The sequence below is a fragment of the Scleropages formosus genome, chromosome 8 (genome assembly GCF_900964775.1).
Source record: "Scleropages formosus chromosome 8, fSclFor1.1, whole genome shotgun sequence".
NCBI lineage: Eukaryota > Metazoa > Chordata > Actinopteri > Osteoglossiformes > Osteoglossidae > Scleropages > Scleropages formosus.
Genome location: NC_041813.1, coordinates 30,783,124 through 30,808,390, shown reverse-complemented (window position 1 = coordinate 30,808,390; position 25,267 = coordinate 30,783,124). Strand labels below are relative to the sequence as shown.

Below are 25,267 nucleotides of genomic sequence, written 5' to 3'. Positions count from 1 at the left end.
CGCACACACAAGCGCATGTGATCCACAACACAGATGTAAAAACAACCCACGCAGCCATAGAAGCGTACGAACGCAAAGGCTTTCCTCAGCCTTCACGGTTTACGAGGGATCCGACTCGCTGTGATCGTGAAGCCTTAAAACTGTTCATAAATTATGTGTTATGACGGTGCACGAAAGTCCATTCCAGCGGGTCAGTCGCAGGCCTCGCTTCGGCCAGAGCGCTTTCAGTACCCATGATGCACTGCCACCGGCAGTAAAACGCTGGAATTTAAATGCGAGGGGCGATCGAGGAACACGGTGAACGCAGACGCCATGCCTGAAGCGGCATACAGAGGGTGGTCCGGAGGGCGGGGCTTATTCCTACCGCCTCCGCTGAGCGGAGATTTGAACCGGAGCCGCTGGCCAGATCAGTCGTGATCGAGGCTTGTTGGAGTGTGCGCTGCGTGTCTTTGCCGGGATGCAAAATTAATGTATCTTCCCGTTCTGGGCTGATGAGTGCGGTACCGCGCAACCGCGACCGCCCCCGCCCCCGCCACCTCCTTTGGCAGCGAATTCCCGAGACCCACGCAGTCACGGCTGAACAGCGTCGATGGCAAGCCGATTGCCGGGACCCTTGCAATGAGCGTGTGCCAGATGTGGCCGACCGGGAGGGTGTACGACTCCAACTTGTGCTATATCATTTTTTAATATGTATGGTCCAGGTGTTTTTCCACCACAATCGCTCCTATTACCGTACAGCTTCGCTGGAGGAACTTGGAAAGTGGCAGCGGGATCCGTCCTGCCTTCACACCGGGGGACGGGCGAACGAGCGACGGTCACCGCGGTTGCCGCGGCAACTGCGCCGAGGAAGCACCCCCCTCTTCCCGAGGACCCCCCCCACCTTGAAGAGGGTGCGGGCGTACTGCTCGTTCAGGTCGATGTTGATCATCTGGAGCAGCCGCTTCACCTCCTCGTAGCTCATCTTGCCGTCCTGGTTCTGGTCGGCTCGCTTCAGGTAGCCGCGGATCCAGGTGCGAGGGAAGTCAAGGACGGGACACGGCACACAGAAAAGGGCCCCTCGGGCCCAGCGGCAACCCAGATCCGGGTTCGCGCACTTCCGGCATCGCGAGTCGCCTACCTGCCGCCTCTCGGGGGCGTGAACACAACTCGCTCGTGCTCCGACGACAGTTGACTGCAGTCGCTGCCAGCAGAGATCGAGGGCGAACCGGCCGCGCCAAGTCCGCGCCGGCCTGCGTGACACGTGAAACAACGCCACGCGCTGCTGAGCAGCGATCGCTTAGCGATACAATTTTGCAAACTGCATTCCTGTGCCACATAAAAGCTGGTAACTATGACAAAGGTGACACTCAATCGCATATCTCGCCTATTTTTAGACAATGGCTTTTGGACGCCATCACCGCCCCCGCACACCTTAACCATGCGCTCACGTTGGCTGTCGACAGCGTTGTGTTCGCCGCCATCGCCGTGGCGATGGTACTGCCTCCGTTTGTTCGGGAGGGATGGGAGCTGCTTAAGGATATTGGTCGAGCTTCTCCTTTTGGCTCATGTTGGCGACCCGGTCCTTCAGGGTGCGGATTCCTCGCACCCAGCACCGGGCCTCCTCCGCTGTCTGGCAGCACAGGTCCAGGCTCTTCCTGGCGCCCCCGCGGAAGATCACGGTGAAGCAGTGGGACTCCGGCACGGAACCGGCCAGCTTACGCAGCACCTCGGATTGGCAGCCTTCGCGAACGCACTCCACCTCCGTCACCGAAACTGGGTGGGCGGAGTCAGGGGGCGGGGCCAAAGGGAAGGGAGAAAACACAGAAAGGCAAAGAGTGAGTCTCAGCATCTCGATCTGGAAATACGTGAAAGGTCATCGTACCGCGGACCTCGTAAACACGGTTAAGGTCACTGCATCTCAAGTGCTTCTCCTTCTGATTGTCAGAACCTGGTAGTTAATGCGGTACCTTGTTTCTACGCTGGTCGCAGCACGGTCACTAATACGCATCCCGAATCATCATTAGTCAGAGCATCAGTCTGGGCACTGCATCGTCACTGGTCAGAGCACTGCGCCATTCATATTCTGCACATCGCACCACAGTTTCGCGCGGTGCTCTGGTTTCCTCCCACAGTCCAAAGACGGGTGTTTCGGACGGGTTGGTGACTTCGTCCATAGCGTTTGTACGAGTACGTGTCTGAGTGTGTGAGACACTCCCCTCCAATCCCATACAGGGTGTACCCTGCATCACGCCCTGTGCTTCCAGGATAGATGCTGGACCACTTGTTGGGTCACTGCCTCGTCGGCAGCGAAAGCTCGGGCTCACGGTGCGCTCGAAGTCGAAACGCCGCGCTCTCGATAGATCGAGTACTGCAAGGACCTGCCTGAAAAGTTGGCCGGACACCGGGGCCGTGACCGTGACCCCGACCCCGTGCACACGGGTACCTTCATATCGGTCATAAAATACGAGACGTATGAATGGGCTTCAAAAAGAGAGCTCGCTAATTCAAAGAAGATGAGCTCAAAGCAGAGACGCGCCGCGTGCTGTCACCGGGTCCCTGGAGCGCAGCCTTCGGTGTAAAAAAAGCAGCGGCCTCCGCTTCGGCATATGATATTGACGCGCGGGTCAATTCCGGCTCCTGGGACGCAGACGCGCGAACGAAATCTGTTCCTCTCCAGCGCAACTCCACAGCGCCCCATCGGCCCTCGTGGCCACCCGAAGGTTTCCGGGTCGACTCTCCAAGGGACCCCGCTGCTCGGTCTCAATTCCGGCATTAAATTATTAAAAAGAGTGACGGGGGAAACGGAACAAAGTTATCGCTTATGCGAGGAGCGCGGCGTGGAGGTAAAGCGGTCCGACCTCAGACACGCGAACACGGTCTCGCTCCGACGCGTCCGGCGCCCAGACAAGGACTCCTTTCTGCCGCAGGTAATTAACTCCGCCCACCTCCTCGGCCGCCGCTGAGCCGGGGCATCGCCGGGGCCGCGCAACGTCACACATTTCTGAGTCCGGGGGAGGGCTGGGGGGAGGGGGGCGAGACTGAAACGGCGCAGCCGGAACGAGGCGACAACCGCTGGGCACTTCGCGCCCCGAGCCCAGAGACGCAGCCAGCTCGGACGACATCCGCCGGCGGGGCGCGCTACCTGCGGTGAACAGCTGGACACGGATGGTCTTTGGGTTCGGGTCAGGATCAGGAAACGGCACGAGGGCGCAGAAGGTAGCGCCGTTGCCTCACGGCCCTCGGACCGTGCGACCGGACAGGGGTTCGATCCCTGCTCTACCTGTGCGGAATTTACCGCGTACGTTTCCTCCCTGGTCCAAAGAACATGTGTTTCGGGTAAAGTGGTGACTCCAAACCGACCGCAAAAAATGGGGCGCGGGTGCACGGGGGCTTCGGCGAGCCACTGTCAGTGCGTCGCCTCGGCAGGTCTCATTTCTCAGCCACCTCGTATGCCTTGTTACCATGGTATTCCCTAGCCCAGGAGTCGGCCTGTCCACCCATATAATGTTGCCCTGCTGGTTCTAATTTTAGAATGGAAGTTAGAATCCTGGCTGACAGCACCCCCACCCCCCCCCCCCCAACCCCACCCTTGGCCCGATGCCACGAGGTCCCGAGCATTTAAACGAAGGCGTTGAACAAATGGGCCGCTGCCATCTCACAAGCACGGGGCGATGGGGTGTTGCTGTCCAACCTCAAATCAACCCCCCCAAGTATGGACACGCCGCTCGGACAGTCCGTGAGCCTCGCTGCGGACGACCACGTCCTCCGACTTGAGCGAGTCCCGTCGACACAACGCACACTCATCTTACCCCGATCGACCGGACGGGACTCAAAGGGAGATTCCTTTCAAACCACCTTTCAAGGTGATCTCGGCGTTTGCGCGGCCAGCCTGCCGTTCCGTTCCGCAAAAAAACGACACCATTCGTTCGTCGATTCTGCTCCGTTCGCGCAAGACATATGGTTCCCGCTCAGCTCGTCGGAGGAACACGCCCGCCGTCCCCCAAACGCTTAAGCGTAGGAATCGGAAGTCAGCATATCCCTTCGCGCCAGACGTCCCCCCGCGTCAGCGAAGCGTCCGAGTCGACGCGTTCTTCCAGGCGCTACCCTCAAACCCCGGGAGCTGGCGAAGCGCCACGAAAGCAATCCGGATCGAGCAGGTGGTAGACACCTCAGCACTTTAATAAGAGCCACAGTAAAGTCGGCGTTTTGAAAATTGTGCGATGGGCGGAGCCGGATGTAGCCGATGCCCTGCTGTCGCCGCTTATAAGCTCCTCCCACTGTGCAAACCTGCAGTCGGGAATTCCGGCAAGCCCACCTCACTCGGCTCAGGCCCCCCACGATCCGCTGAAGGTCCATTTGTTTCGAGACCTGACAAGAAACATGAAATAAGTACTTTTAAAGTCCAAATCCTTCTGCGTGTCGTTGGATTACGGACGCAAGAAGGGCCCCGGAGCTCCAGTGGAAACGAACGAGGTCTCCAAGCCCTGCCCGAATGGCCACCGGCCGTCCGAGAGGCAAACGGGCTGAAAGCGACAGCGCGCCCGAGAGGCTTCGTTCCAGCCCACGAACCCCCGAAAGGAAAGTGAGGAACCGCATTCGGTACGGACTACGAGATCGCGAACAAAATGTTTGTGTACACTGTACCTTCATTGTACCTTGGAATACACACACACACACACACACACACACACACACACACACACACACACACCCCCCAAAGGAAACGGGCCAAGGTTACAAGAGCAATAATGCAGAAATAAACAAACAATGCAAAAATGAAACTAAGTAGAAGTCGAACTGACAGCTCTATACCGCTTGGCCAATAAGAGGTCAAGAGGTCAGTATGACTCCAACACATAATGAGTATCAACTGTCCATTGCCGCTGTTACGAGTTTATTGTTTGGCAGATATTTTATCCTTTTTTTAATCCCTTTTATTCATATTTCACTCCTTGAACGGCTAAATATTTCAGCAGTGTTCTAGCCCAGGGCCTTCCCTGCCACCTGACCCTGCACCCCTTCAGTCAAAGCCCCGTGGTCCTTAACCGCAGTCTGCCGGCACCGCCCTCCAAGGGTTCAGGAGCGACCGCAGAAAATGGAAGTCAAAACCTGGGCGGTTCGCAGGGTCCTCCTTCTCATGACTAACAGAAGGTGGAAGCTGGACCGAACCGCATGCGACAAGGGGATGAGGCTGCGGGTGGTCCGCCTCTTACACAAATTAAGTCTCTTCTCAACGTTTAGGGAGTGTTTCAGAAGGTCAACCTGCTTTTTTTCTACGACAATCTAAAAATCTTTCGTCCCACCCAGTTCCCACCCCTCGCCGGCCCTGGCCCTGCTCCGCCCCCTCCCATCCCATCCTCTCCCCTTCCCCAAGCTTTCACGTAAGCATACGCACGAACACACACGCACACTCACAGGTCTGCTCCTGCTTTGTGCGCCCGAAGCCCTTGCTCGACTCGCACCACACCGTGACTCCGTCCTCCAGCAGCCGCAGGCCGCGGCTCTTCTGCCACCGCGGCGATCGCACCTTCACCATGCTGGAGCCCTGCATCATGAGCCGAATGTCCTCGTCATCCAGCACGCCTGCGCACAAGGGGAAAAAGAGTAGCCGTTGTAACACACATTTCACTTCACCACCGCCATGGGGCAAAGCCTCACGGGAACACGTCTTCTTCATTATTACGCTCATGTAATTTTATCCGTTGACGCAGCCGGGGATTTACGAGTAAGGTCTGAACCGGCAGGCTTCGGATGCGCGTCCTCAACCGTTACGCTTTGCGTCGGTTCTGAGTCAAGTACTCGGGGACAAAACCGGAAGGGGCGCCCCAGGCACCTGACCTTGCAACCATTTCCCAAACCACTACAGCTTGCTACCCAACGACAGCGCACCGTGTTTGCGAGGACCTCATACAATGTTGCTGCAAGGCCCAAGGTGTGTCTGGAAGGCGCCTGCCCCAGCAAGGCTGCGTACGAAGAAGGCGGATCGGGACCTCGGCGCGGCGACCCGCTGCTCCGCTGTACCGCTCCTGCCGGACTCCGACGAGGCCAACGCAGGTAGCGGGAGCAAGGCCGCAGGAAGCGACCGACTGCCGAGAGGAGAAGGCGTCTCGTACCGTCTCCCTCGAGCTGCCGCGGCATTTCCAGAGCAAACACTCGACCACTTTCACAAACTCCTTATCCTGCCAGTAGTGGCACCTGGACTTTTAGTGAACTCTCTTGCCCATGAAAGGACTTCATTCGGTACACATCTCCTGGACAGCCAGCTGTGTTGGAGGAAGTGCAGCGAAACGCTGGGTCCGGGTGCACGATTCCCAGAGGCGTCATCGAGAGAGGGAGCGCAGCGCAGCGCCGCAGACGGTCGACCATTCGGGGGAAACGGAAGCGCTTCTGCCAGGATCGCGGCTCGGCTTTTGCGACAACGGGAGCGCCAGACCGCGATGCTTTTTGCAGGACTCCGTTTTCCGAAGCCTCCCCCTTCTTTTCGGGAGAAAATTCCGTGTTATCGGTGCTTTAATTCAAAAAGACCTGTTAGTTTCGCTCATTTGCACAGCAGGAAATTTTACCGGTGCGACTCTGGGTAAATACCTCGCTTAAGGGTTCCTCGACGGGAACCATCCTGGGAGCTGGACGGGCAACCTTCAAGACGCAGCTCTGTGTCCTTAGCCGCCAAGTGCACTATTTCCCAAACATAGCCACGTCAATATATTTAAAGGGATTCGTGGGAAAGGTTACGCCACCGCAGAATACGAAACATTATCACACTGTTTCTACCATATATTTACATTTCCCTGTCGCTTTTCTCCAAAGCAACTTACAATTACTTGCCCATTTATATAGGTAGGTACTTTTACCAGAGCAATTCTTTCAGGGCAACTACTTTACTCAAGGGCTTCTGTAGCTGGGATTAAAAGCTGCAACCTGAAGACAGGAGCTCCAACCGCTACCAGCTATGTAACGTGGGAGTTACCATATTACAAAGCACACAAATGAAGACTGCGGAATGTTTTTGCTCCACCAGTGCACACAAACAGAGTGGAGACACGAAGAACCAGAAATGCAAAGGCTGCCGGGACGCTTTTGTATCGGAGATACCGCGTCTCGGCTCAGATAAGAAGCGGACTGCGGAATTTACTAGTTTACTGCCAGCGGTCAGGAAGGAAGGACTGGTATCAGGGAGCCAAATCCAGGACATTCACGGAGATCTAGGGTCTCGGCTCTATCCTGCATAGTGACGCAACACGATCTTCTCCGTGTCGCCGCTCCCGAACCATCGCCGCATCGCGGGTCGCAGGCTGTGACCTCAGATTATTTCCGCAACACGCTTGCCCCGTGGTTCCTGCCACCATTCAGAAGCAGGAGATGCGCGTGCACGTCGGGTCGGCGGACAAGCGCCTCGGTTGACCCCGGTGCGTAATCCCGTTCGGCTTCGCCCGCGCACCTCGCCCATGCCATGCCGTCTGAAAACCACTCTGCTGCGCGAGGAGGGACGAAAATAAACCGGGACAAGTCATGGAGCGGCTGTCTGTACAGTCCTGGCCCCGAGTCCAAGAAAGCGAGGCTGTTATGGAAATTCAACCCCCCCCCATGCCAATGATTCATGCTACGGGGACACAGTCTTGCATTCAGCAGGCCTGGGACGGCCGCTGCGGTATTCCTCCCGTCCCCAGCGCGCCCACAGCCCCTGCTAAGACCCTTTACGAGTACAATAGCAAGCCAGAAGATTTCTTTTCACATCCAGGGCAAGCAGGACCCTCACCGTAGCAACCAGAGGCTGAGGGGTGGCATCCTTTTTCCAGAGGCTTGTTTCGGAAGAAAGACCGCATTGGAGCGCAGCCCTGCACGGGGCTCAAAGCTTGGCGTTCCAATAAGGCTCAACTGCGAGCGAATTAAGGGGATTCGGGCGTCAGCGGACCCTCCGGTCCAAGAACCCGGAGCCTCTGGAGCAGGAAGAACGATGCCGACATGCGCTTTGACACGCGGTTGGCACGGCAGCTCGGCAAGCTGGAAGTTCAGGAGGAACGTGCGGGGAAGCCAGTTTGCCCCTTGACAGCGATTAGTTCCTTTGGAGACACAACCGTAGGCAAAGCGCGGTGAAATCGCTCAGGATTTTTTCCCCAGGCAGGTTGCGCAAACGGCGTCAGATCAAGACAATTCCAAGATTCGTGAAGAAATCTGAACCTGGCTTTTAATCCGCTGAATCCTACTGACAAGCTGGGCACCGAAAGAGGCTCAAAGTTGAGGTAGCTGGTACAGTAGAGGCTACAGCTACTGCCTTTGGATCCAAAGGTTGCAGGTTTGAATTCCAGCTCCAGCTGTAGTTCCCTTGAGAAAGGTACTGCAGTAAAACTACCCCGTTGTATAAATAAATAATTGTAGACACCTTAACATTCTAAGTTGCTTTGGGGGAAAAAAGTGTCAGATAAATAAATAAATGCAGCTCACATAAAATATCTGAAATTAGCAATGTGCCAGAAAAAAATGGGTGTGCAGAGAGACTCGTGGTGTTATTACTGGGTAGGAGAAAGCAGTGGAAGAGAGTCAAGAGGGTGTAAAATAAAGTGTGAGAAAGGATATTTAAAAGGGTGTGTGTGAGAGAAAGAGAGAGCGAGCGAGCGAGAGGGAAAGGGAGGGAGAGGCTCCTTTGCACATTTCTCCACATGAACAAACACTCCCTGCACACTTAAGGTTCTGTTGCCCATAAACACGCGGTAAATTCCAGGAAGACTCTGGCCAACATCCTTCGTGACACGAACGGAGCGAACGGCAGCGCAACTTCTGAGGACACGTCTGCTGGGAGCGACGCAAGAAACACCGAAAGACCACAAAACGCCGACCCCCGAACGGAGAATGCGACCACAGTGAAAAATACTGTTTCATTCATTCTAGAAAGAATCGAAAAAAACCTTGCTGGCAATTATGAGACTGGTCACCGAGGCTGGGAGACACTCACCGGTGTTCCGTACATGGACACGGAGTCGCCGTCAACGTCGTCGTCATCACCATCATCACTGTGTACTTTGCTGCCACCTCTGCTCCTGAGGAGCTGGGCACTGAATGGTGGTAGTGTAGTATTAGTATTGAGCCGTTTTATAATTTTATGGACGTTAACGCAATTAACCATTCGTTCTTCTCTTCTTTTTGAGAAGTGTGTGATTTACGAGTAAAATCTTCCCAAGCTGAACTTCAGAGGCACAATGAGGGCAAGAGGGAGTGAAAAGGCAATGATTCCCTTACTCACACAACTCCGCCCACACACAATAAAGGCACTCGAACCCGTGACGGTGCAATCCGACACATCACCAAGGGTGTCACGAAAGCTGTGGAAGAAGAACGCGGCTCGACGATCAAAGAGCAAACCGAGGGCCAGAAACCGATGGAACAAATGATGCAACGAAAAATAAAACGTTCTCGGGCAAAACCTTCAGAACGATGAGAACATTAACAATTCTCTAAGTTCGAGGTTCTTCTCACCGGCAACAAGAAGGGCCTCAATGAGGAGCAGGTCACCCTGCAGATATGTCATCATTTCCTCCTTTTCTGCCAAGAATTCTTTTTTATTAACTATGGAAAGTGATGCAGCTGCATGTAGTTCAGAGGAGATGGACCTCTTTATATTGCCTACTGATAAAAAGCCTACACAGTATCGCCAGCTTAGCTCAAAGGTCATTTATACAGTAATAATAATAACTATTAAAGCTTATTTCATCATGACTTAAACATTTTTCAATATTTTCCGCAAACGGAATGAACTATGGAACATACAAACCGAGTACGAGAAAGGCTGTGCACTTTCCAGCTGCAATTATATACACATTTATTCATTTATCTGACTAATAATAATCTCCACAGCAACGTATTTATCTCCAAAGCACCTTACAATGCCAAGGTAACGTTGGGACAGCTGTTAGCGTAGTGATTAGAGCTGCTGCCTTTAGATCCAAAAGGTCACGGGTTTGAATCTCACCTCTGATTGCAGTACCCCTTGAACAAGGTACTTACCCTAAATTACTCCAATAAAACTACCTGGCTGTATGAATGGGTAAATAACTCTAAGTACCTTAACACTGTAAGTAGCTTTGGAGAAAAGCATCAGATAAATGTGAAGGTACCAACAACAATATACAGCTTGGTAATCTTGCTGGATCTCTTTTTTTTTTTTTTTTTGCAGCTGGAGGCGAGATTCAAACCTGCCCAAAAGTAGCAGCTCTCTTCACTATGCTAGTAGCTGCCTCCATTTCTAACAAATCAGTGCATGCAGACCACGAAAGCATCGGCACACGACCTCCTGCGGACTACAGGAAATACGTGTGGGAAAAGGGCGCATGGGAGCCCCACACATGACACTGCCACGCCCACTACCAGGCATACACTCCTCTCAAGGCCATGAACTATGGACGGGAGTGTGTTTTCAGTCGGGGTCTCACGCCGTCCTCCCTTTTGTGTCGCACACAACAGGCTCAGGAAACCGGTCCGACGGCCCTCGATTTTGACTACGCCCCCGGTACGTGTTCGTGACAACGCCCCTCACTGACAAGAATTTGTCACGCTGAGAAGAAACACAAGACTTGAAAGCGGCAACAAAAGTTCAGCGAGTTTTGACAGGCGCCGGGCCTCCCTGGTGCGAACGAAGCCCTTGACCGTGAAGTTTAATGACAAACATCGTTGTTAAAATGGGAAAATAACAAGAGCGACTAAAGCATCTTGCCCACAATGTTCTGCATTTCTTCCATTCAAGTATATAACATTTACACTGGAATACTCGGTCAAAACTGCATGGTAATTTTACGGTAACATCACACCGGAGTCAAAATTGACGGAGTTTTCCAGCGTAAATGTATATATTTAAAGCTACATATGGAATTGGTCATTACACACCTATTGTGTCACACGAGAAACACTGATTCTCATTAAATAACAATTTTGTGGTAAACAGAGGGTATTTGTGCAAATGCACAGTGAAATGCAATGACTTTCATTCTTTCAACTGGCATCGCCGCACAAAAATTATGCTCCGATCCAAAGCCCAGACGAGAACTCATGAGAACCGATGAACCCAGAAGAAACAGGTTTGCACCCTTTGTCCTCCGGAAGTCAAAAAATTTGGGGAAATTGAGACTCCAACATATGGCCCATATTTGGGGGGCAGCAAACAGAACACACATATCCACCCTGCTGCGACTGTTTATTTTTTTTTTATTTGTAAACAAACAAAACTCACAATTTTCCAGCACCTATTTTTACCTTACATTTGTCTTTAATCTTTTTGCCTGGGCTCAGTGGAGGAACCTCAAAGCCTCCTTTGGTATGTAAATGTGAAGCGTGCTGGTTTCTGCACTCGTTCAAGTCGTCAAGTCCCCGTCGCTTACGCTTTCCTGCTCACGAGGAAAGAGAGAAAAATTGCTTTAATTGGGGACATCTGGCAGATAAATAAATAAATAAATAAATAAATGCATACATATTCATGATTGGCCATGGCCCTCGGGGGGGTGGGGGAGCTCACACATACGCCAGCAGACGTTTCATTGGTGTGACGTCGCCACGGACTCGGTATCAAGTTTACGACGCGATGCTGATCGAGGTGTTTCTGTGTAAGCGATCTCCCGAAATACCCCCCCATTCCCCTTCTTGGGCGATGGCTTCCCGGCCGCCACTTAAACAACACGCTATTTCCAGTCCAGCCAGCTTTAATGTCCCAATCCCCTTTGGCCCCCCACTTTGGTCCCTTTTGTTGAATTCCAGGCCTGCGACCCTCCCTTTAGAAATAACGCTTCAGCTCCGTCGCCGCAGCCGCCAAGACCGGGAGGGAAAAGGTCGCCCCGGCTTGGACACATAGCGACCTGGCCAGCCCAGTGACCGCGTTCGGTGGCAAAGTGCGTTTGCACCGCTTCTGCCTCCTGACAATGACACCCTGGGGAACCGCTTCTGGAGACGGAGCGCGCGTTGCGGTGTTGATCGGCCCTCCGCGATGACACGAGTTAAACCAGAGTGCAGCCACAGCACTCGAAACAGCAGTGTGTCAAGAGCCTCGAGAACACACACCTCCATTTATCCCGCTTTTCTCCCAGGTGTCTCACTCACTATTATTTACCCACTTAAACAGCAATTATGGTAATTCTACCAGACCAATTTTACGGTAAGTACCTTGCTCAAGGGTACTACAGCTGCAACGGGGATTTGAAGCTGCAACCTTTAGAGCCAAAGGCAGTAGCACTACCAGCTGTCCCACACTTAGTGTGCTGCTTCAGAGTGTGTGGACCCTGTAGGGAGGGTCATCATTCCAGTATGAAATATTAAAATAAACTCATAACATCTAAATCTTACAGTTAGCTTACAGGGTGAATAAATTACTATGATTTACACTGATTCTACGGACTTGCACTACTTGCGTTTCTACCACACACACGATTTCCTCTAAAGCAACATCTGCAATTGGTCATTACACACATATCGTGTCACATGGGAAACGCTGATTTTCATCAGATGATCGTTTCATGGTAAAACCAGGGGACAAAAGGGGTTACCATACTTTACAGGGTGCACGCACTGCATTATGAGGGGAAACTAACAAAGCCGTCGCTGGATGAATTCAGCAGAAATCAGCCCTCAAACTAAGAGGACCACACATGTGACACAGCGACATGTGACGCTTTGCGAGCGCCAACGCGCTGCGAGCCGCGCGGGTTTCAGACGTCGTCTGCGTCGTTTCTCGTTCCCTTTATTTCGGCCTGCGAGGCCCGACCCCTGGGAGGGCAGTGATTCAGACACCGGCTCAAGGAGTAGAGAAGCCGCGGGACACGTCATCTACACATGACTGCAAGTCACAACACACACATGCAATCTGGGGTACTAAACCTACTGGGTAGGTGGGACATTTGAATGGTTGCAGGACGGACACACACACACACACACACACACAGTCTGAAACTGCTTGACCTGAATGGGGTCGTGGTAAGCTGGAGTCTAACCCGACAACACGAGGTGCAAGGGGACACCAGTCCGTCACAAGGCACCCCAAGCAGGACTCGAACCCCAAACTCACCAGCAAGCAGGAAGCAGCCAAAGCCGCTGCGCCACCACACTCCCCTAAACACTAGTACAATAATAATATTTTAGAACAGAATGTGCATACAGACATATACATATAGTTATACATAAATGTTCTGTAGCATGGATGTGTAAATATATGCTATATTATATAATATATATATTCTGTTGTGTGCATATGGCTATACATTTATATATAAATAAGTGTTTTGTACAGCATATGAATATACTGTATATATTATTCTAGTCGAACGTAAAATAGAATACACTATATATGAGTGCGCTCACTGCAGCCAGGATTTTTGTCACCCTTATGGTCCCATTACTCAACTTCACTTATTATTTTTCCAGTGCTTTTTTCAAAACCCATGTGTTGCTGATTCACATTATAAAACTGTAAAGCAATAATAATAATAATAACAACAAATTATTGCAATAATGGTAAGCAATAAAGCAGGCCAGAGATTACAGTGAAGGTGCGACTCTCTGAGACCTACAGCTGACAAAATCCCGTCCTCCCAGCGCGCGCGACATGATTTCCAGTGGGTCCTCGTCCGCCGAACGGGCACGCGGGCGCGCTCCCGTCGTCGAACCCCGGGCCGGCATCAGACGGCCGCTTTCGAGACAAGTTTTTTTTTGTTGTTGCTGCTGTTTACTAACACAGGAGGATGAGGAGAGCGCGGACGAGGAGCTAAAGGACCGGCTTATCGCCTCACATAAAATAAATCACTGCGCGTTATTCGAGTCCGGAGGTGAAATCGCGCAGTGGCGAACTGCTGGAGAAAGTTAGAGGAAGTTGGAGAAACTAAGTTGGAGAAAGTTGGAAAATATCTCGTACCCAGTTTCCTGAGGGGGTCATCGGCGACAGCGTCTCTGTCCGCGTCCTCTGCCTTCTTAGTCCTCCCCAGCATGGTGCTCCCGTCGCCCGTTCGTTCCCTTGCTTTTACAACACGGAGGTGCGCGCACACGAGCCCTCAGGTGGGCGCGCCGTCCGCAGGCACCCGCGCGTCGAGTCGCAGTCTGGAGCGTTTCTAAGCCTGGCTGCGGGTTCAAGTGGTGCTCGAGCAGGTCCCTCCCTCCCAACACCCCTCTCCCCACCCCCTTCCCACCCCCTCCGCCCGGCACTGGTAAGGCAGAGCAGGGTGCGAGCGCCGCGCGGAACCCCTCCACCCCATGTCTGCCCACACGCGGAGATGTTCCCTTGTCTCGCTTCATTAACTGGGTTGGAAAGGGGGCAGCTAGCGGAGTTCTCCTTAGAACTGTTTAGACGCATAAATCGGGTACGGGTTCGAATCCCACCTCCAACTGTAGTACTTTCAAGCAAGGAACTTTCCGTAAAGTGCTCCAGTGAAATTACCCAGCGGTATAAGTGGGTAAATAATTATAAGTACCTTTAAACTGGTCTACGGTTTTGAGAACTTTCTGGAGGAATCAAATCAGTGCGCTTCACAAAGCTCTGAGGTGTCGCCCAAGTGAATTTCTTCATCTTTGGTGCCCCCTGGTGGCCAAAACTGTATTGATCTACAACTGCACGGAAACAAGGCTGCAATATTCGCCTCTGGCGCCCTCTTGTGGCCAAAACGACAGTGACACGCCAGGTTATTCATACTGTAGTATACGGAGTGCAAGGCTCAAAACAAGGTAACCATCAAAGGTTAGTGTAGTACACTTTAGTTTTTTAAAATATTCAGCATCAAGCAACTTTCTCAGTTTATCTCAACATCTCAAGTTTGTTTAAGACCAGAATCTGCAAACCCCCGTTGTATTGCAACCCGAAACCAGCATCACATCTGTTACCGATTACATATAACCAATGGAGAACACATGGACGATATATCTATCAATGTCTGCAAAACCCGCCAATTCTACAACAACTGCCAGGACATTCTGAGCCGTCATATGGATAAGAGCGTATAGCTGTACTGAACAGGCAAAAGTAACACAATTATTCACAGCTCTAAAACTGCAATTTGGTGGCATCAGCCGTGGTAATTTGATTGAAATTGTTGCCCCAGGTCTTATGATTGAGACCAGGGATACCAATGTTCCAGTAGGTAGCTTGGGTCAGCACTTTATAACACCCACAACCGCTTCCACCTTCCCTCCAAGTAGAGATAATTCAACGGCGATCTGATTCGCGTAATTCCGGCCACTGACGGTCCTCTGGATGGCTCTTTATTACTACAGATGACACATTTTTCAATCGCGCAAGACCAAATGCACCCTGGTCCTCTGACGGAGGAAATAACCAACGGGACCGGTGCATCTGAGCCTCACCCAGAGTTACAATGTGCGGTGAAACAACGTCAGCCCGCTTCCCACAGCAACACTCCTGCCCTTCGCAAAGTTTATTACCACAATTCAAAGCAAACTGCCAACATTTCAAAGTGCACCGTTCGGTAAATCAGTAAACGAGAAGTGTGTTATGCAGCTAAAACCTGCAGGTACTGTACGTGTATGTTGACTGCAGTGACCAGGTTCCTGTACCATCCAACTAAACCCCGAAAGCCGATTCCACAGAAGTGTCCAAGTGCTTGTAGGGACAGGCATGGTAAGCGCAGGCGTCAGACCAAGTGAGTCGCCATCGATGGCAGCGCTCCGTGTACTTTACTCAGTTCGTGCTTCGATGTCATGCTGCCGCTGTGAATTCGTCTTTTACGGGTGTGTCAATCAACCTTGCGTATTTACACAGATGCTCAAAAGAATTCCTCGCGAGCTCAATTATTGATCATCAGTCTAGACTTTTTGGGCCGCGTGCGACGGGCAGTTTCTCTCTCACCTGCAACCAGTAGGACGGTGATTTTAATATTATTATTGTCATGATTCCAAGCCTTCTGAAAAGTGCAGCAAAGCATGATGTCTCGGGTTCCTGCACAAAAGCGTAGCGCGGTTCGCCTGGCGCCACATGACTGCGGGAGAAGGGCTTAATCGGTGTCGTCGGTGGCATAAGCAGACCAATTAGGAAAGATAGAGCTCATCTGGAGCTCCAGAGGATGCCATCCTCCGGGGGATGGGCCCGGCCCGGAAAGAGCCTTACAGCGTTGGCACGCTTCAAGACCTGGGCCAGGTTGCTCCTGGAGAGGAACACGCCTTTCCCTGGAGGCTCAACAGGGCTCCGCGGAAAGATCCGGCTGTCACACCTTCCGAGACATGGAGATTACGGCCACATCAGCCTGGCTTCGCCCACAAATCCTCGTGTGATTCCCTTTCAGAGACACGGACACTGGATGTGACACACAGCTCCTCATGGTGCTTCGGGCTCATTGCATGTGATGGGCTCACTGAGGACTTGTTTGGGGGGAGGCAGGACCCAATCTCAAGGCTTCAGCAAACAGTGTCTTTCACCATCAATAACTGCTGGTCCCATGCAGGGTCACCGTAGTTCAGACCTTATCCTGCAAGGACAGGCTGTGAGGCAGTGTACAAAAGAGGGTACAACCTGAACGGGATGCCAGTCCACGCGAGGGGAGCCACACCTTCTCACAACATGTTTATCGTGACCGGAAACGCGCGCAAACCTGTGTCCGATCGCACATTCTAGGTGCCGTGGGGTACCAGCACTACCTGCTACACTGCCATGCAGCTCAAAACAAACAGCTTTGGGGGTGTAACCTCAAGACAAATTTTTCATATATTGACCTTCACCAGGAGGTAGAGTAGATCCTATAGGCAGAGGGAGGATGTTGCTATTGCAGTTATTCACAGTAGGAGGGTTGATGGTGGAATATTGCAAATATGAATATCCTTCCCTCCTCATAGTAGTGTCACATATACATTATAACCTCATCTCTTGATGCTGTTAGCACCTCAGGGTCAGTCTGCAGAATGGCCTCCTTTCCCCTAATAATACATTGAGAGGAGCTTGGTGATAATCCCAGAGAGCGGTGGAGGATGCTGAGACTTTTCCTTCATGGTTGGTCACATGTGAAGGGCAGAAACACTACCTGTAAGGCAGCAGGAGGCAGCGTGGTTAAGGACACAAATGTGAAGGGCCCTGCTGTAGTACGCCAGAGCGCTCAAACCCATCTGCCCTTAATTTCTACAGACAAACAGACAAAATTGCAGGTTATTTTGTATATATTCCCCAGGCGGGCAACAAAATAATAGTTTGCAAGCGCTGCTGATCTGGTGTGTGTCAACTGACAGTGTATCTGGACTGCAGGAACAATCTGGAAAAGTGTCTTGGAATGGAGTGACCAAACTGGGTCTGCAGGACACAACAGCTGTTCCTCTTTTCAGGAGTAAACTGCGGTACGACCTCAGCAAAGCAGGGTAACAGAGCAGCATGCTGTGGAATAAGGTCTTGCTTAAAGTAATTTAAAAAAAAAAAAATACATAAAAATATACATACATACACACACACACAGAGAGCTTTATTATAAAGCACTAAAACACCGGTGTCTAATTTATTAGCTTCACTCGCACGCCTCCGCAACCCTGTCAACTAAATCAGGAGTTTGGACTTCCTGTTATTCTCCAAAAAGTCTTCGCTTCAGTGCGCTTGTATTCCTAAAACTCCTCCGAATTCAAGGGATCGAAGTGAAATCAAATTAACCGTTAACTGGACAGCGTGTGAAAAGTACAAAGGGATAAAAATACATATTAGCTGCAACGCCGACTAAAACAAACATCTAATTATGGCCGTTGCATAAACGTGTTTGCAGGACCACTTCGACGAAGGGGACACAGGAGGCAAGAAGCCTCCAGAGGAAGCAGGGACAAATTCCAAAAACGTGGTGAACAGCCATTTTACCCGCACCTACTTCACGCTGCTGCTGCAGTCAATTCCACGGGACAAAGGCCTTTGGGGGGCGTTCCACTGTTTACACTCCCGTGTGTGACGGGAATGCGCTCCCTTTCTGTTCCAGTGCGCCCGTGCATGTTCAGCACTCGTCGGGAGCAGGCGGACCCCCCGGCGAGCAGAGATTTCCTTTCTCTGCAGCTGCGAGGGGCGAGGGCGCACGCCTGGGGACGGGGCCCGTCTCCACTCCACGTAGCAACAAAAACAGGAGATTAGCCCTTCGCTCCGAAGCGCCTCTCCGCTGAGCGAGCCGAAGACGGCTGCGCGTCAGGGCGTAGGAGCTGGACAGGCTCCAGGTAGAGGGAGCGGGGCATGCTGGGAGTGTGGACTACAGGCGAAGAACACAGGAACGGCAAGGAACGGTCACGCTAAGGTATCACGCAGATGAAAACCCCAGAAGGTGGCAGGAGACAAGCGCGGTAACAGGTTTTGTCACACTTTTTGCAAACCTACCCTCCACCTTTAAGCATCAAGACAAGGGAGTGACCTTCTCACTTGGCGACACATCCAAAATGTGACATTACCCCATGTCCCATAATCCTCCCTGGCTGGACTTCAGGAACTGTGGTATTCCTGTCCAGGCACGCGGACCTGCCCGCCTCCCCGTCCGGCTCCGGAGACGCGGCCCAAAGCTGGACCCGCACTCAGACGTTCCCTCATCAGGAAATAAAGGATGATGCTGCAACAGGGTGAAACTTGAGCCTCCGTCCGTATGAGAAGAGAAAAAAAAAAAAAAAAAAAAAACGCAGTCACCACTCTCCCACAAGCTGTTCCCAATTCGAGCCGTGTGGCAGCGCAGAGCTCCGGTGCCTCGCGCTGCTGAGCCGCGGTTGGGACGTGGGTGCGAATCTAGCTCAATTTGTGCACGGCACGCATGTTCTCACTACCACCCCAAGAGATTCCTCTCACATGCCAAAGCCACTCAATTAACCTCACTGTGTGTATCTGTGAATGAGTGTGTGTTTGCCCTCCGTGGCACTGGCATTTCGTCCAGGGTGTACCTACCTCATATCCTCATTCTGGGATAGACTCCAGACTACTCCGACCCTGAAATGGACAAGAGGATATTTACCATGAATATAAGAGTGCTCTTGATCTCAAATAGCGAGGACCGAGGGCAGATCGGAGCCCCAGTGAGGGACGGAGCACGGCCGATGGACAGCGAGGGCTGGCGTAAGTCCACGTCTAACTGCTTCAGACATGCCGCACAACTGCAAAGCGACACGCTCCTCCACGCCCGTGTCCAACACGAACACGTCCGGCTCGGCCCAGCTGAGTTCACAGCCCTGTAGTAAGCGACCCGTGTCTGGAGTCGCACCGCGACTTCACGTGCGCACGGATGGAGATGGAACGCAAGAGGCAAAACTGAAACAAAGACAGCAGACATGGCTGCCGGTAACAGCTGCCCGACGGCTTGCGTGCGACACGACAGATGCCTCGACGGCTGCGCTGGGTGCAGAGAAGCTTGGGGCATCGCGAGAAAGAGCTGGTGTTGCAGTTGAGAGGAATTCCCTGGCATCTGATGTCTCGGAAGGAGAACCGGGCAGAGCCCGTCTGCCTCTGTGTGTGTGTGTGTGGCTCATAATTCTGTGTCTTCCTTCACAAAGCAAGTGTAGCTGTGGAGTCCTTCAGCACACTAAATCCCTACAGAGCAGTTAGAGTCACAGACAAGACGCAGGAAAAATAATCTGCGCTGTGTGGAAATCAACTCAAGGCAATTCTTTTACACCTAGAAACCAATGAAATTTCAAAATCTCGAGACAATTAGTGCAATTTCACTTCCTGTAGAACTACCACTGTTCACAAAGTACATATTCAAAAAAAAAAAAAAACTCCCTTTAATGGGAAGAAAACGGCACGCTGTCAAATAACAACCTTTAACCACTAAATTCTAAAAGGAAGGAGAGGAACGAATAATGAACTCAAGAGCTTGTTTTTGAACACAACTTGTAGGCTCGTCACACTGCTTTCTGTCCGCATGCAACCTTCTCCCTAAAATGACATAAAACAGAATCAAAACAGTTTAGGTCAAACACAGATTTCCAAATTAGAGACTGAATAACGAAGGCTTTACTCTTCCTAAAACCGCAGTTAGTTAAAACACGTCATCACACTTTGCCCTGTGTTCAGAAGCATAAAAAAGTGACCAGTAGGACAAAATTCCCTTCTTTAAGATCCCGATCGCTTTACTTTCAACTGCCGTGACCTTAAGCGTCGAATGGAGGCAAAAAATATACTCTTTAGCTCTCGTGTTTGGACACGGGGACACAAAACTGCTCCCGTCACCGTTTCCACACTCGGCGTTGAACACACCTATTGAGAACTCATTCAGCAGGAGATTTGGTTTTGCTGTGCGCTGGTATTCCAACACCTACGATTAAACAGAGTAATAAAACAACACAATTCTGCTTTATAACCTCATTGTGAACATTATTACATTCCTGTCTCCTTTGATTTTGTGCCAAAGTCCCTGATTGATTTTCAAGAAACCAACATCAACTTTAAAATCCATTAATTCACCCAACATCAATAACCCCCCATGAACAGGGGAATCATTCACAAATCAGTGCGTGAGAGTGCGACCCCACCCCAGGGAGTACCCTACTTCACGCCCTCTGTTTCTGGGATTGGCTCCGGCCCACCACGGCCCTGTGGAGGACAAGCAGTTACCGACAACGAATGAACGGAAGTCTATTTTACTGCAAAAAAATAAGACTTGCAGTCACAGTTTAACAAGAATATTCCAGAACAGAACAAAAACAGCCCAATAACAAGAACCAAAGAGTCCTACACTGGTTAAATGCAGCAAATCCATTATCGGTATGAATAAAGATGACCATCCACAAATTACTCAGCTCTTAGCCACACATCTATACTTAACTACTGTCTCAGATGACAAGTGAATGAACAACCCCATAGCGTTCTTTCAGTTCTCCCTTTCCTCGCCGGGACTTTATCGCTCCGGTGATGATTCCCTAGAAGTTATCAGTTCCTGTTACAGCACACAACAATACCAAGTTAAACAGCGAACTACAGTAAACACGGTTTATGTAGTCCACGAGTGTTTGATTCAACTCTCGCTGAACCCCTTTAACACTGACAACTTTACTGCATGGTCCAACGCAAGGACCCCCCTCTTCAACTTCAAGGATACGAAAACGCCTCACTAGACGAAAACGTTTATCTCGTTAGGAATCCAAGCTTCTTTTCTCGGTGGACGAAGCAAATAAGCGGCGATGCCATGGTTACGACTGATTATTTATTTAACCAGCGCCTTTATCCAGGCAACTTACAATGCGAGACGGTCAACTTTACAACGATTCGACCCATTTGTGCCGCACTCATTCTTACTCTATCAGCTGAGGTCAAGTACCTCAGTCCAGGGTACAAAAAGCAGGACAGGGACTCGAACCGATGCCTTTCTGACCACAAGAGCCGAGCAGTAACGTCGCGCTCGTGACCCGCTGGGCCCGAGCGGTCGTCCCGCAGTCGGTGCGTCCCGGGTGAGATCCCACCGGTACCTTATTTACCGTGATCATTGAAATAAAAATAAGGAGAGGCTAATCCCCTTCCTTTCCACACTGCAAGGCTCAGCACGAAAAGGACACCTAAAACACCGTGTGCGAGCGGTGGCCCGGCTCTTTTCCCAGTCACCGTGCCACCGTTCGGTCATAGCAAAGGGAACATGGAGCGCCTTCCTACTACTGTGTTCTCTTTCCATTAAGAGCAGGAGTTAAAGTGGTTTATTGGGTTATACTGGAAGTGTCGGCGCCTCCAGGATGTCAGACGCCCGCTGTGCACAAGGACACCAGCTCAGCTGCTCCTTGCTGCATTTCCTCCTTTTGAGCGCTTCTCAGGCCTGTAACGTAAGGTTACATTTACAGGGTTTACAGTAGCGCACAGCGTTCGGGTTCGGGCGCAAAAGCCTGACGAACCAGTTAACCGAACACACTGCCGAGTGAGTGGGCGAGTCCTTTACCAGAAACTGAAAGAAGGGTCGAGAAGCTCGCGATTTCGTGTTTGCTTATCACATCGGAACACCGCTAATAATCGAAATTCTGCCTCTTGAAACAAGAGTGAGCAAAGGAAGCGTCCACACGAGCACAGGTGGGAAAACGCTGCAACTAACCAGGTAACTAACACCCGGTTACTTCGTTTCGCAGTCGAGCGCTCCGTCCGCGGCACAACCGCTCGTATCTCCCTGCGCTTCCTTTCAGCGCGAGACGACAGGGCGGACAACTCATATCGCTCCGCCACAGCACCCGAGATCTCCAGTGCAGGCTGCCGCTGTGAAATCCGGCAGAGCTAGAAAATTCGCTGAACCGCTGCCTGATGGTTATCAATTGCCGCTTGGAGCTTTCACTAACGTTTATTCCTGTAACATACAAAATCAAGAGGGAACTAGTTTATGCTCGTAGAGGCGTTTCATTTGTGCTCCGAGAGAGGGGGGACAGCTACCTCCCTGAGACAGCAGGAACACAGTCCATTGCTGAACGGCAGAAATTAAAACACAGTTGCCCGAGCTTCTGAGTTCTTGACTACATTAGGTTGGCACCCGAATCACGTATACCTTTTCCACGAGCGCATTTCATTTTAGAACAAGGCCTACAGCTCCCCCCCTTTTCTGTACGAGGTACAGCCCAAGAGATTGGCCTGAACCGCGTTCCTTATAGGGAGACAAGATTTTTGATTGACTGTCAAAAAGACCAATTGTCGTACAGTTAAAGCTTAGCAACAGTGCACCCACTTTCTAAGCCAATGGCATTTGAGAAGGGCCGGGTCTTGTCGACCCAGTATTGTAAAATGCGATTGGCTCACATATTGGCTACAGACACCGGGATTCTGGACCAAGTAGTTCTTAAAGGGGCATTTTTCAGTTCTCAGCGGCGCGTCTAAACTACACTTCCCATAAAGCCGTGTCGCAGAAGAGGTTCCGCATGCGCATCGACCGCCTCGCAGTCCATATATAAACAAGGATTCCTGTTTTTGTAGTAGTACACTTGGAGACTGTTGTAGAGACGTGGTTGAAGTTAAGGGAGTTGAGCAACTTTGCTCAGCACCGAAAGAGTTAACTGTAGTTAACGGCACCTCTGACGAACCCTTTTAACGAGCAAGTGCGGGCATCGGGACAAGTTTGCCTTTGAGTCTGACTTGCTTAAAATGAGCAGCTTTTACTTTTTGTGCAATCGGGATAACACTTCGCAGCGGAGAAATATCTTTTAGAAGAGAGAGTCCCGACGAAGACGTCGCTTCTTGGATTCGCCGAGGAAGTGCTGAGGCGCGCGCTAGGCTGGGCAACTTTTCCCGCGGGATGTCAGAAGCTGACGAGCAGAAGATCCATCACCCGAAAAGTTCTCATGCCCCTTCAGGTGGGAGCGCTGCGATTTTGGAGCATCCCGCAGCCAATGAGAACGGAGGGCTGCGTTGCGCCGACAGGGGGCGCTGCGCCAGCGGGCAACAAGCGGACGACGGCGGCGGAGGCACGGCCGCGGAAAGCGCGTGGAACAGGCAGGAGGTGTGTCCGGGCTTGGCGGTCGGGAACGCGCACCCCAAGTTCCCCGCCGTCAGTAAGCCCCGGCGCGAGCCAGAGGCGGACGCCGCCGGCGAGGGCGCGCTCGTCGCTCACGGCAACAGCGGCGACGGCCCCAGCGAGGAGACGCTGAGCCAGGTGCAGGGGGAGAGCGGCGGGCGCTTGGCGCGGACGAGCGCGGGCTCCTCCGGGGGTCGCCAGCAGCACGCGGGCGACGCGCGCCTCGGCAAGAAGAGACACCGGCGGCGGCCGTCCAAGAAGAAGCGCCGCTGGAAGCCCTACTTCAAGCTGTCCTGGGAGGAGAAGAAGGAGCTGGACGAGCGCGAGACGGCGCGCGCGGCGCGCGTGCGAGCCGAGATGTTCGCCAAGGGCCTCCCGGTGGCCCCCTACAACACCACGCAGTTCCTGATGGAGGAGCACGACCGCGAGGAGCCCGACCTTAACACGGAGCTCGCGTGCCGCCGCTTCCTGGGCGCCTCGCGCTCCGAGGATACGGCCAGCGAGGAGGACGGTTTCGAGCCCGAGGAGGACGACGAGGACGGCAGCGGCGGCGGCAGCGACGGCATCGGCCGCGCGGGCGGCGAGTTCCTGCAGCGGGACTTCTCCGAGACCTACGAGCGCTACCACGTGGAGAGCCTGCAGAACATGACCAAGCAGGAGCTCGTGCGCGAGTACCTGGAGCTCGAGAAGTGCATGTCGCGCCTGGAGGAGGAGAACAACCGGCTGCGGCACAGCAGGAGCGCCGCGGACGGGGACGGGGACGCGGGCGCGGGCACTGGGGGCGCGTGCCGGCTCCGCGAGCTGGAGAGCGAACTGGAACGGCTGCGGGCGCAGAACGACGAGCTGCGCGCGCAGAACCAGCAGTGGAAGGAGCGCGAGCGCGGGCGCGTCGGGTCTGGCGAGCACGAATAGGGGCGGGGGGGGGAGGAGTGGGGGTTGGGCAACTTTTGGATTTAAACTTGTATTTAAAACAGCAACAAACAAAGGTGGCGAGTTTTCTATAAGCGGTTTCATACGGCCTTGGACTATCCGAACTGCACCGCAACACTCGTTACAACACCAGATTCTTTCTCATTTTTTTTTTTTTTTTTTACAGGACAACTTCCTTCAGGTCTCATTGAAATTGTGCGAGTATACAAATGACACACTTTATTTTTTATTTTTAAAAACATTACAACTGGGGATGAAAGTGGTGTTCTGTCAATGTTTCCTTGTTAAAGACTAATGTGTAGAATGTACTCGAGTCCCCGAGTCGTTGCATTATGACTCCCTGTAATTTAACTTTTTTTGTGGAAGACTCGTCTTAGACGTTCAGAAAAATGTTATTACATTTGTAAATACAGAAATACAAATGCAAAACCTATTGTGTGACCTTTCATTAAGAGCACCTTCGGTGCTGCTACTTTCCGCTGTACTTAGTTTACCTTAGTAAATGGGTGTGTCAGGAGGTGGTCTGAAGTGGGAGAAAGAATTAAACAGGATCAGTTGGGAAGTGATGTTAAACTGGGAGCAAAATGAAAAGTAAACAAATCCACTGTCCACAGATGACAAAATGTTACCCAGGCATTTTACAATAGCTGAGTGTGGAAGGGTTATAGAGTACCAGGCTCATCCCCCACGGACACTTCGGAGGGAAAGTAGGTGGAGGTTGTGTCTGAGTTATGTCTACCAGGAGAGAAAGGGGCTGATTAATTTCTGATGAATTTCTGGTGAGTCCCTGCTCAGCTGTGTTGATGGGAAGATGCCTGCATCCTCCAGCACTTCACACAAGGGTGTGTGCAAGCCCTGAGCGGAGTGTTGGCGGTAGGACAGCGGGCCACTATGTAAGCTTCAGTCATGAGGGGGGAACTGAGTAATGTGCACACGACACATTAAAATGTGTTCAAGCTCAGCTGCCAGAAGGAATTAATATT

General features: G+C 52.0%; 2 protein-coding genes across 3 annotated transcripts in view; one reads left to right on the top strand and one right to left on the bottom strand.

Annotated features, from left to right (window-relative positions):
- The window catches only part of LOC108941601 (1-phosphatidylinositol 4,5-bisphosphate phosphodiesterase delta-3-A-like), a 30,042-nt gene extending 8,074 nt beyond the window's left edge, over positions 1-21,968 (bottom strand). Inside the window, exons 1-4 of one of the 2 annotated variants that reach the window (XM_029254115.1) lie at positions 21,954-21,968; positions 5,395-5,562; positions 1,521-1,752; positions 881-1,010 (exon numbers count right to left, since the gene is read on the bottom strand). In XM_029254115.1, coding sequence (XP_029109948.1) covers positions 881-1,010; positions 1,521-1,752; positions 5,395-5,533 — 501 coding nt within the window. In that variant the 5' untranslated portion in view covers positions 5,534-5,562; positions 21,954-21,968. Of the gene's footprint in view, positions 1-880; positions 1,011-1,520; positions 1,753-5,394; positions 5,563-13,861; positions 14,112-21,953 lie in introns of those variants that run through there. The other variant, XM_029254114.1, reaches the window with a different exon arrangement.
- An 837-nt stretch (positions 21,969-22,805) lies between these two features.
- Positions 22,806-24,717, top strand: hexim1 (HEXIM P-TEFb complex subunit 1). The gene has a single exon (XM_029254283.1). It carries the CDS (start codon positions 23,136-23,138, stop codon positions 24,264-24,266), a length of 1,131 nt encoding a protein of 376 aa, XP_029110116.1. The 5' UTR covers positions 22,806-23,135; the 3' UTR covers positions 24,267-24,717.
- The last annotated feature ends 550 nt before the right edge of the window (positions 24,718-25,267 follow it).